Raw genomic sequence first — 12407 nt, 5'->3', positions numbered from 1 at the left:
GTCTACACCTGGGCCGGACTGGAACCAATGTCCTTGGGGGTGCTTTTGCTAACGCTGTTGGGGAGGGTTTAAACTAGTGTGGCAGGGGGATGGGAACCGAATATTAGACAGTAAAGAAGTAGTAAATAAAGCCTATAGGGAACCAGATAATGAAGTCAGTGTGACAGAGGGGAAGAGGAGGCAGAGAGCAGATGATGAACACAAAGGGGCAGGTGGTCCGAGGTGCATTTGTTTCAATGCGAGAAGTGTAGTGGATAAGGAAGATGAGTTTAGGGCTTGGATTAGTATCTGGGAGCATGATGTTATTGCTATTACTGAGACTCGGTTGAGGGAAGGGCATGATTGGCAACTAGATGTTCCAGGGTATCGATGCTTCAGGAGGGATTGAGAGGGAGGTAAAAGGGGTGAGGGAGTTGCAGTAATGGTCAAAGACGATTTCAGAGCTGTACTGAAGGAGGGCCCCATGGAGGACTCAAGCAGTAAGGCAATATGGATAGAGCTCAGAAATAGGAAGGATGCAGTAACAATGCTGGGGCTGTACTACAGGCCTCCAAACAGCGAGCGTGAGCTAGAGGTACAAATATGTAAACAGATTATGGAAAGATGTAGGAGAAACAGGGTGGTGGTGATGGGAGATTTTAACATTCCCAACATTGACTGGGATTCACTCAGTGTTAGGGGTCAAGATGGAGCAGAATTCGTAAGGAGCGTTCAGGAGGGTTTTCTAGAGCAGTATGTATGTAGTCCAACTCGGGAAGGGGCCATACTGGACTTGGTGCTGGGGAATGAGCCCAGCCAGGTGGTTGAAATTACAATAGGGGACTACTTTGGAAACGGTGACCACGATTCCATAAGTTTTACAATACTCATGGACAAAGATGAGAGTGGTCCTAAAGGAAGAGTTCTAAACTGGGGGAAGGTCAACTATACCAAAATTTGGCAGGATCTGGGAAATGTAGATTGGGAGAAACTGTTTGAAGGTAAATCCACATTTGATATGTGGGAGGTTTTTAAAGAGAGGTTGATTTGCATGCAGGAGACATGTTCGTGTGAAAATGAGGGATAGAAATGGCAAGATTAGGGAACCATGGATGACAAGTGAAATTGTAAGACTAGCTAAGAGGAAAAAGGAAGCATATATAAGGTCTAGGCGACTGAAGACAGACGACGCTTTGGAAGAATATCGGGAATGTAGACTGAATTTGAAACGAGGAATTAATAGAGCTAAAAGGGGATACGAGATATCTTTAGGAAACAGGGTTAAGGAAAATCCCAAAGCCTTTTATTCATATATAAAGAGCAAGAGGGTAACTAGAGAAAGGATTGGCCCACTTAGGAACAAAGAAGGAAAGTTATGCGTTGACTGAGAGAAAATGGGTGATATTCTTAACAAGTACTTTGCATCGGTATTCACCAAGGAGAGGGACCATAAGGCCATAAGACATAGGAGTGGAAGTAAGGCCATTCAGCCCATCGAGTCCACTCCGCCATTTAATCATGGCTGATCGGCATTTCAGCTCCACTTCCCTGCACTCTCCCCGTAGCCCTTGATTCCTTTTGAGATAAAGAATTTATCAATCTCTGCCTTGAAGATATTTAACGTCCCAGCCTCCAGTGTCGTCCGTGGCAATGAATTCCACAGGCCCACCACTCTCTGGCTGAAGAAATGTCTCCTCATTTCCATTTTAAAAATCTACCCCCTCTAATTTTAAGGCTGTGTCCACGGGTCCTATCTCCCCGTCTAATGGAAACAACTTCCCAGCGTCCACCCTTTCTAAGCCATACGTTATCTTGTGAGTTTCTATTAGATCTCCCCTCAACCTTTTAAACTCTAATGTTCAATCCTAATCTAGTCAACCCTTCTTCATAGCTAGCGCCCTCCATACCAGGCAACATCCTGGTGAACATCCTCTGACGGATGCTGAAGTTAGGGATAGATGTTTGATTACTCTAGGTCATGTCGGCGAAAGGAGGAAGTGTTGGGTATCCTAAAATGCATTGAGGTGAACAAGTCCCCAGGTCCGGATGGGATCTATCCCAGGTTATTGAGGGAAGCGAGAAAAGAAATGGCCGGGGCCTTAACAGATATCTTTGCAGCATCCTTAAACACAGGTGAGGTCCCGGAGGACTGGAGAATTGCTGATGTTGTTGTCCCCTTGTTTAAGAAGGGTAGCAAGGATAATCCAGGTAATTATCGACCGGTGAGCCTGACGTCAGTAGTAGTAGTAGGGAAGCTGCTGGAAAAGATACTGAGGGATAGGATCTATTCCCATTTGGAAGAAAATGGGCTTAATCAGTGATAGGCAACATGGTTTTGTGCAGGGAAGGTCAGGTCTTACCAACTTAATAGAACTCTTTGAGGACGTGACAAAGTTGATTGAGGAGGGAAAGTCTGTAGATGTCATGTACATGGACTTCAGTAAGGCGTTTGATAAGGTTCCCCATGGAAGGCTGATGGAGAAAGTGAAGTCACATGGGGTCCAGGATGTGCTGGCTAGATGGATAAAAAACTGGCTAGGCAACAGGAGGCAGAGAGTATTAGTGGAAGGGAGTTTCTCAAATTGGAGACGTATGACCAGTGGTTTTCCACAAGGATCTGTGCTGGGATCACTGTTGTTTGAGATCCACGTAAATGATTTGGAGAAAGGTGTAGGTGGTCTGATTAGCAAGTTTACAGATGACACAAAGATTGGTGGAATAGCAGATAGTGAAGGGGACTGTCAGAGATTACAGGAGAATATAGATAGATTGGAGAGTTGGGCAGATAAATGACAGATGGAATTCAATCTGGGCAAATGTGAGGTAATGCATTTTGGAATATCTAATCCACGAGCAAACTATACAGTAAATGGAAAAGTCCTGGGGGAAATTGATGTACAGAGAGATCTGGATGTTCAAGTCCACTGTTCCATGCTTTCCTTCATCAAACGGGATATTGAGTACAAGAGTTGGCAGGTCATGTTACAGTTGTATAAGACTTTGGTTAGGACACATTTGGAGTACTGTGTACAGTTCTGGTCACCACATTACCAAAAGGATGTGGATGCTTTGGAGAGGGTGCAGAGGAGGTTCACCAGGATGTTGTCTGGTACGGAGTGCGCTAGCTATGAAGAGAGGTTGAGTAGATTGGGATTATTTTCATTAGAAAGACAGAGATTGAGGGGGGACCTGATTGAGGTCTACAAAATCATGAGGGGTATAGACAGGGTGGATAGCAAGAAGCTTTTCCCCCCCAGAGTAGGGTACTCAAATACTCGGGGTCATGAGTTCAAAGTGAGAGGAGGAAAGTTTATGGGAAACACGTATGGAAAGTTCTTTACGCAGATGGTGATGGGTGCCTGGAACGCGTTGCTAGCGGAGGTGGTAGATGCAGACACGTTAATGTCTTTTAAGATGTATCTGGGCAGGTACATGGATGGGCAGGGAGCAATGGGATACAGACCCTTAGAAAATAGATGACAGGTTTAGACAGAGGACCTCAATCAGCGCAAACTTGGAGGGCCTGTTCCTGTGCTGTAATTTTCTTTGTTCTTTAAAACTAGCCATCAGAATACATGAACATCAGCTGGCAGCAATTTGGCATGACAAAATTACCCTAATATCAGTACACTCTGACAATGAAGGCCATCAGTTTAACTGGGACAACGTCACCATAGTAGCCCAAGCCAAACATAGATACATACGGGAATTCCTAGAGGCAACCCAAGAGACCCATAATGCAATCAACAAACATAGAATTGGACTCCATATACAAACTCATACAGAACATAACTGGAAATGACAGTACTCACCAATAATATGCTGGACAATATAAATTCCGAGCAGAGTAGAACAACATTGCGTCATCAGAGGCCTCACAGATGATGCTACCCAGCATGGGCAGTACAGTGGCTCAGTGGTTAGCACTGCAGCCACACAGCACCAGGGACTCGGGTTCGAATCCCTCCTTGCGCGACTGTCTGTGTCAAGTTTGCACATTCTCCTTGTGCCTGCATGGGTTTCCTCCGGGTGCTCCGGTTTCCTCCCACAGTCCAAAGATGTGCAGGCTAGGTGGACTGACTGTGCTAAATTCCCTGTAGTGTTCAGGGATGTGGAGCTTTGGGGGGTTATATGAGGATGGGTCAGTGTGGACTTGTTGGGCCAAAGGGCCTGTTTCCACACTGTAGGGATTCTTGATTCTATGGTAATGAAACATCTGATCAAAAACAAGGCAGCTCGGCGAGCAAGGCCACAACTTCATGCACAACCCGAGCTATATATCCTTGAAAAAAACCTTAAATCTTTCTACTTCATCCCCCAGTCATAATTTTAGTTACACTTTGCTGGCTTCTCAGATGCTTCTTTCCAACCATATTTATTTTCAGGAATCCATTTATGCAACATTTATGGAAGAACAGTGGCTCAGTGGTTAGCACTGCTGCCTCACACCGCCAGGGACCCAGGCTCGATTCAACCCTCAGGTGGCGTTTGCACATTCTCTCCATGTCTGTGTGAGTTTCCTCCAGGTGCCCTGTTAGGGTTAGGTGGATTGGCCATGCTAAATTGCCTATAATGTCCAGTGATGTGTAGGTTAGGTGGGTTATCCATGCGAAATGCAGGGTTATGGAGACCGAATAGGAAATCGTGTTTGGGTACAATGTTCTTCGGAGGGTCACTGTAGACTCAATGGGCCGAATGGCCTGTTTCCATACCATACGGATTCTATTCTATGATTCAGATCCATGAACAGTATCAGTGGTGATGAGACCACAAGACATAGGAACATTCAATCATGGGTGATAAGTCTCTCAATCCCATTTTCCCACTTTCTCCCTGTAACTTTTGATGCCCTTAACAGTCAAGAACCTATCTATCTTGATTTTAAATAGACTCATTGACCTAGCTTCCACAGTCTTCTGTGGCAATGATTTTCATAGATTCACTACTCTCTGGCTAAAGAAGTTTCTCCTCATCTCTATTCTAAAGAGTCGTCTCTTTACTCCAAGGCTGTGCCCTCGGGTCCTAGTCTCGCCTGCTAATGCAAACCATCAACCCTCCTAACTAACTCCAAATCCATCTCAATTAGTTCTAATTCCATGCATGCTCATGTTTGTTAAGCATTGAACATTTGTGAAGGTATCCTGAAGATTAACTTACTGTTACAGCTTCCAATGCTACAAGATTGTCGAAGCAGTCTTTCTTCATTTGAGGTCTTCACATAACACCAGGGCCCATCTGCACCATCTGGATTTCGACAGAACTGGTGGTTTCCTACCCCTGTTGTTTGTCAAAATATTTTAGCAATGTCAGATCAAAACTGTCATATTTAATCATATTAAAGAAAATGATTGGTGTTACTCTCAATACCTGTGTTGCTGTCTGGATACAGGGTCAAGTTATAATCACGCTTACTATGCATCCAGTTTACACACTTGAGTCCTTGTGATGTTATTTGCTGATCTCCTCTGTAATTCATCCCATTGGAAAGGATACAGTCTAGAATAAATTCATAAAATATGATTAATTTAGCCATCATAAACCCCAGTGTCAAACTTTTATCCCCAGAAACAGTTCCTATCAACCAGAATCACCCAACTCCACAGTAAACAGGCTCACACATATCCCTGAGTACCCTCTCCAAAACAAGCTAAATCCCTCCTTCAGATCATAAAGTCATTCCATACATACAGTAAAGATAAAAGGATAACTAGGAAGAGGGTACGACCACTCAAGAATAAAGGGGGAAGTTGTGCTTGGTGACAGAAGATGTGGGCGAGATCCTAAATGAGTACTTTGTGTCAGTATTCCCACAGGAAAAGGAAATGGATCACTGAGATTTGTGTGGAATGTGCTAATATGCTAGGGCATCTTGTGATCAAGAAAGTGGTATGGGTCTCCGAAAGAGCATTAAGGTATTTGTAGATCCCCAGGGCCCGATGGTATCTACCCCATATTTTGAGAGGCAAGACAGGAGATTGCTGGGACCTTGGCCAAGGTCTTTGTATCCTCGCCAGCCACTGGAGAGGTCCTGGAGGACTGGCGAGTAGCTAATGTTGTTCCTCTATTCAAGTTCAGAAAAAGGGATAATAAGAGGAAACTATAGACCAGCAAATCTCACAACAGTGGTTGGGAAGCTACAGAGAATTCTTAGGGATTTGCATGCATTTGGAAAGGCATTGCTTAATTACAGAGAGTCAGCATGGCTTTGTGCCAGGCAGGTCATGTCTTACCAAATCTATCGAATTTTTAAGTGACGTTACAAAGGTGATTGATTACAGTAGAGCAGCGGATGTTGTCTACGTGGATTTTATAAGGCTTTTAACAAGGTCCCTCATGGCAGGCTCATCCAGAAAATTAAGATGCATGGGATCCATGGAATCTTGGCAATTCTGAATTGCCTTGCCATTGAAGGAAGGTGGTAGTGGTGGGTAGGTGTTTTTCTGGCTGGAGGTCCACTGCTTAGTGGTGTTCTGCAGTGATCCATACTGGGACCTCTACAGTTTGTGATGGATCTACAAATAACTTAGATGAAAACGTAGATAGGTGTAAGTTTGCCAAAAATACATATATCAGTGGAGTTGTGCACAGTGTAGAAGGTTGTCAAAAGATACAGCAGGAGGTAGATCAAATTGCAGATACAAGCACAGAAATGGTAGATGGAGTTTAATCTGGGTAAGTGTGAGGTACTGCAATTTGAGAGATCAAATGTTAAGGAAAAGTGTACAGGGCCCTGAACAGTACTGACGTACACACAGATCTTGGGGTTCAAGTCCAAAGCTGCCTGAAGCTGACCACACAAGTAGATAGGGTAGTAAAGAAAGTATATGGCATACTTGCCTTTATTGTTCAGGGAACTGAGCTCAAGAGTGAGGATGCCATGTTGCAGCTTTATAAGATTTTGGTTAGGTCACACCTGGAACATTGTGTTCAATTCTGGTCACCACATTACAGGAAGGATGTGGAGGCTTTGGAGAGGGTGCAGAAAAGGTTTACTAGGATGCTGCCTGGATTACAGGGGCTGAGCTAAAAGGAGAGGCTAAAAAAAACTTAGGTAGTTCTCTCTGGAGTGGTGGAGGCTAAGGGGAGACTTAACAGAAGTCTATAAAATGATGAGATGCATAGATCGGGTTGATGGTCAGAACTTTTCCCCAGAGTTGAAATTTCTAATATTTTGGGGGCATGCATTTAAGGTGAGAAAGACAGAAAGTGATATAAAGGGCAAGTTTTTCTACTCAGGGTGTAGGAGGAGTCCGGAACATGCTGCCAGGGTGGTAGTGAAGGCAGATACAATAGGGATGTTTAAAGGACTTTTAGATACACACATCTGAAATTACCATCCCATTGCAAATCATCAACATGCACCATGAAGATAACGGAACATTTTCCTTCACAACACCAACAAAACATTGCAGGATCTGGTTTCAACTGAACACAATCACCAATTTTCAGCAAAATAGATAATGAAAATTCCTCACACCAGAACTCACTAGCATTTATTATAACTCAAGTCTCTAATCAAAACCCCTCATGATCCATCTCGCTTTAGCCTTACGGATTCCATCTGCAAGAGCAAGAGGAACACTGATGCCAGCAGCAGAATAACTCTGGTGGGTTCAGAATCAAGTGACCATCCTCAAATAAATCAAAATGAAATAGAGAGATGGGTAACTTTTTTTTTGCTCTAAATCATTCAAATTAGGAGTAGGGCAATTAAAACTTTAAAATCAGAGCAAATATGACAGTAAGAGAATTAATAAAAATACAGGTACTGAGTAGGTCTACAGACATTAATTAAAGATTAATAGTTTAAAAAGGTACTAATGAGATTATTAAAGAGTGAAGAGAGTTTCTTTAAGATCATGAGTGGCCAAACTTTTCACTTGCAATTTCTGCATCATGTGGAATCTCAATGACATTTTGCATGTCTTGTGGAGCCATATATATGTCAGTTGTGTCCAACAACTGAACACAAGCTCAGAATTCCAGGGAGGCTGAGTTCCTTGACCCAAAATTCCCAAAGATCCTTCCACCCCTCAAGGCAGCAAGAATTCAAGAGAGAAAGTGAAAAGCTATCAGGAAGAGCAGAAATGCTTAGTCACTATTGAGATTGCTGGGATTGCAGACCCAACTGTGGCACTCATTCATCAGCAATCCCTTGCAGACCTGGATGACTCTTCCACTCCAACAAGTCCATAGGTGGCTGTACAAACCCACGTGGCTTCCACAGGCTCTGTTACACTTGGGGCAGAAGGCAGTCGTGGGGAAAGGTGGGCGGGGCAGTGGTGTGGCAACATGCTCCTTATGCTGTTTTTACCTGACCTCCACGACAGCTCATCACAAGGTGCTCAACACCTTTCCGGATGCTTCTCCTCCACTTTGGACTGTCTTAGGCTAGTGATTCCCAGGTGTCTGTGGGAATACCACCCTTCGCCAGTGAGGGTATCCCTGAAGTGCTTCCTCTGCCCACCTGGGGAATCACGTGCCCAGCCCATTGTAGCCAAACAAGGGTGATCAGTGCCTCGACACTGGGGATGTTGACCTGGTTGAGGAAGGTGGTGTTGGTGCATTATTCTTCCCAGCAAATTGGCAGGATCTTGCGCAGACAGCATTGGTGGTTCTTCTCCAGTACCTTGAGGTGTCTGCTGCAGACAGTAAATGTATCAGAACCATATAGAAGCGTGGGAAGTACCACAGCTCCGTAAACCTGACGTTGTTGCTCTCAAACATGGTTTCCTTGAGGCAGCCAAACGCTGTGCTAGTACACTGGAGGCAGTGCTGGATGTCTTCATCAACAGCCACTTTGACCAACAGGACAGTCCCAAGGTATTGGAAGCACTCAACATTCTCTAAGGCCTCACCATGGACCTTGATGACAAGGCTGGGCCAAGTTGGCAAAGGACCTTCATCTTACAGATATTCCTGGTGAGACCCACGATCTCATGTCCGTCTGTAAAGGTGCTAAGAGTGGTCTGGAGTACATCCTTGAGACTGCACATATGCAATCATCATCTGCATACGACAGATATTTGACACCGGTTGGGGTGACTTTTGGTTTTGGCTTGGAGGTGACAGAGGTTAAATAATTTTCCGCTGGTTCTGTAAGTCAGCTCCACTCCAGCAGGGAGCTTGTCAGCAGTGAGGTGAAGCATTGCAGTAAGGTAGATCGAGGATAGTGTTGGGGTGATGACACAGTCCTGCTTGATACCTGTTCAAAACGGGGAAATGGGTCAGTGGTGGAGCCATTTACCACTTCCATGTTGTCTGGTGCAGGTGAAGGATGGTACAAACTTCATGGACAACCAAAGGCGGAGAAGGACGCTCCATCATGCTTCCCGGTTGACAGGGACTAAGGCTTTTGTAAGGTCGAAGGAGGCCACATACAAGGGTAGAGTCTTTTCTCAGCATTTCTCCTGCAGTTGTCGTGGGGTGTCCACTGTGCCCCCGCGTGGCCAAAAGCCACACTGCGATTTTGGAGGACTTCGTTACCCACAGGGAGAAATCAGTTGAAGAGGTCCTTGGCGATGACATTTCCATCAGTGGACAGCAGACAGATTACTTGTAATTACCGCAGTCAGACTTGTGCCCTTTTTTAAAAATGCTCACAACTGTGGCATCTCCTGGGATGCTCTCCTCCTTCAAAATAAGGCAGACAGGGGCACATAACTGCAGCAGGAACCCTTCAAAGCCTCAGCAGGGTACCGTCTGCTCCAGCAACACTGTTGTTCTTGAGGTGGCAGACGGCATTCTCTACCTCGTGCAGGGCTGGGGTATTGCTGAGCTCATGGCATGTATTGTGCTGTGGGATGCATGGAAGAATGCTTGGATCGATGACAGAGCCCTGGTTGAGGAGGTTTCTAAGTGATACCCCTAGCGTTGTTTGATGACTTCTTTATCTTTGATAATAGTCACTCCATCCTTGGCCAGCAGAGAGGTGGTGCCTTGAGTGCTTGGTCCATAAGTTGTCTTGACAGCTCAGAAGAAACTCTGCCTAGCATGACTGTCAGCCATTTGTTGACCTTCCAGTGCTTTCTCTAACCACCATCTGTTCATTATGTTCGTTGTTGTTGAACCTTGGCCTTCAATCACCTGCAAGGGAGCCTTTTCTCTTCCAAGTGCAGTTGTTTTACACTCAGAGATGCCATGCGCTTCCAACCTACCAGTTCTTGGATCTTTTGATCATTCTTATCAAACCAGTCTTGCGTGAGTGACTGGTCGAGTTTTTGTGAGCATTGATGATGGTGGTCAAGGGCAGACCCCCAGTGGCTGTTGGGATGCTGTGACCCAGTGTCTCCAGGACTGTGGAGAGGAGTTGATTGTATAAGGTTATTTTTTCTGGGTCTTTGAGTACCTCAGGTTAACTTCTTGCGGCACTGCTTCAGTTGTTTTCACTGAGACATGGCTTTATTTGTGTCAAACCTGGCTTGGATCAGGCAACACTCTGACCAGTAGTCGTCACAGTGCGGGTGACTTTAATGTCTTTCTGATCACTCTGACGATGACGTAATCAAGGAGGTGCCAATGTTTGCTGTGTGGGCACTGCCACGTTGTCCTATATTTGTCCCTTCGGCAGAACAGTGTATTGATGAAGAAGAGATCATGGGAATTGCAGATGCTGGAGAATGCAAGATAACAAAGTGTGGAGCTGAATGAACACACAGGCCAAGCAGCATCTCAGGAGCACAAAAGCTGACGTTTCGGGCCTAGACCCTTCATCAGAGAGAGGGATGGGGACAGGGTTCTGAAATAAATAGGGAGAGAGGGGGAGGCGGACCGAAGATGGATACAGGAGAATAGAGGAGAAGATAGGTGGAGAGGAGAGTATGGGTGGGGAGGTAGGGAGGGGATAGGTCAGTCCAGGGAGGACAGGTCAAGGAGGCGGGATGAGGTTAGTAGGTAGGAAATAAGAGATGCGGCTTGAGGTGGGAGGAGGGGATAGGTGAGAGGAAGAACAGGTTAGAGAGGCAGGGACAAGCTGGGGTTGGTTTTGGGATGCTGTGGGGCAAGGGGAGATTTTTAAGCTGGTGAAGTCCACATTGATACCATTGGGCTGCAGGGTTCCCAAGCGGAATATGAGTTGCTGTTCCTGCAACCTTCGGGTGGCATCATTGTGGCACTGTAGGAGGCCCATGCTGGACATGTCGTCTGAGGAATGGGAGGGGGAGTTAAAATAGTTCGCAACTGGGAGGTGCAGTTGTTTATTGCGAACAGGGCGGAGGTGTTCTGCAAAGCGGTCCCCAAGCCTCTGCTTGGATTCTCCAATGTAGAGGAAGCCACACCAAAAATAACCTTATACAATCCCCAATGTAGAGGAAGCCACAGTGGATACAGTATACCACATTGGCAGATGTGCAGGTGAATATCTGCTTAATATGGAAAGTCATCTTGGTGCCTGGGATGGGGGTGAGTGAGGAGGTGTGGGGGCAAGTGTAGCACTTCCTGCAGTTGCAGGGGAAGGTGCCAGGTGTGGTGGAGTTGGAGGGGAGAGCGGAGCGGACTAGCGAGTCTCGGACAGAGTGGCCTCTCCGGAAGGCAGACCAGGGTAGGGTTGGAAAAAGTCTTGGGTGGTGGGGTCGGATTGTAGACGGCGGAAGTGTCGGAGGATGATGCGTTGTATCCGGAGGTTGGTGAGGGGGATCCTCTTAGGGCAGTTGTGGCAGGGGTGGGGTGTGACGGATGTGTTGCGGGAAATGTGGGAGACGCGGTCAAGGGCGTTCTCGACCACTGCAGGGGGTAAGTTACGGTCCTTGAAGAACGTGGACATCTGGGATCCTGGGAGCAGATGCGGCGGAGGCGGAGGAATTGGGAATAGGGGATGGATTTTTTTGCAGGAGTGTGGGTGGGAGGAGGTGTATTCTAGGGAGCTGTGGGAGTCGGTGGGCTTGAAATGGACATCAGTTTCTAGCTGGTCACCTGAGATGGAGACTGAGAAGTCCAGGAAGGCGAGGGATGTGTTGGAGATGGCCCAGGTGAACTTGAGGTTGGGGTGGAAGGTGTTGGTGAAAAGGGACTGTTCCACATGACCGTTACATTGATGACTATCGACGCCGCCTCTTGCTCCCCAGAGGAGCTCAAACACTTCCTCTTCTGCACCTACACAGGCTCCAAACCCCACCTCTTTCTCCGTTACATTAATCACTGTATCGGCACCACCTCTTGCTCCTAAGAGGAGCTCGAACAGTTCATCCACTTCACCAACACCTTCCACCCAACCTCAAGTTCACCTGGGCCATCTCCAACACATGCCTCACCTTCCTGGACCTCTCAGTCTCCATCTGAGGTAATGACTAGAAAGTGATGTCCATTTCAAGCCCACCGACTCCCACAGGTACCTAGAACACACTTCCTCCCACCTACCCTCCTGCAAAAATTCCATCCCCTATTCCCAATTCTTCCGCCGCCGCCGCATCTGCTCCCAGGATGAGGCATTC

At 46.3% G+C, this 12407-nt stretch overlaps 1 protein-coding gene across 1 annotated transcript in view; it reads right to left on the bottom strand.

The window, feature by feature from the left end:
- Positions 1-12407, bottom strand: part of pik3ip1 (phosphoinositide-3-kinase interacting protein 1) — a 48612-nt gene that overhangs the window by 25382 nt on the left and 10823 nt on the right. Inside the window, exons 2-3 of the mRNA XM_048556249.1 lie at positions 5347-5475; positions 5137-5256 (exon numbers count right to left, since the gene is read on the bottom strand). Of these exons, the coding sequence (XP_048412206.1) occupies positions 5137-5256; positions 5347-5475 (249 nt within the window). The remainder of the gene's footprint in view (positions 1-5136; positions 5257-5346; positions 5476-12407) is intronic.

Source organism: Stegostoma tigrinum, chromosome 26, assembly GCF_030684315.1.
Source record: "Stegostoma tigrinum isolate sSteTig4 chromosome 26, sSteTig4.hap1, whole genome shotgun sequence".
Taxonomy (NCBI): domain Eukaryota; kingdom Metazoa; phylum Chordata; class Chondrichthyes; order Orectolobiformes; family Stegostomatidae; genus Stegostoma; species Stegostoma tigrinum.
This window is presented reverse-complemented; position numbering and strand designations above follow the sequence as displayed.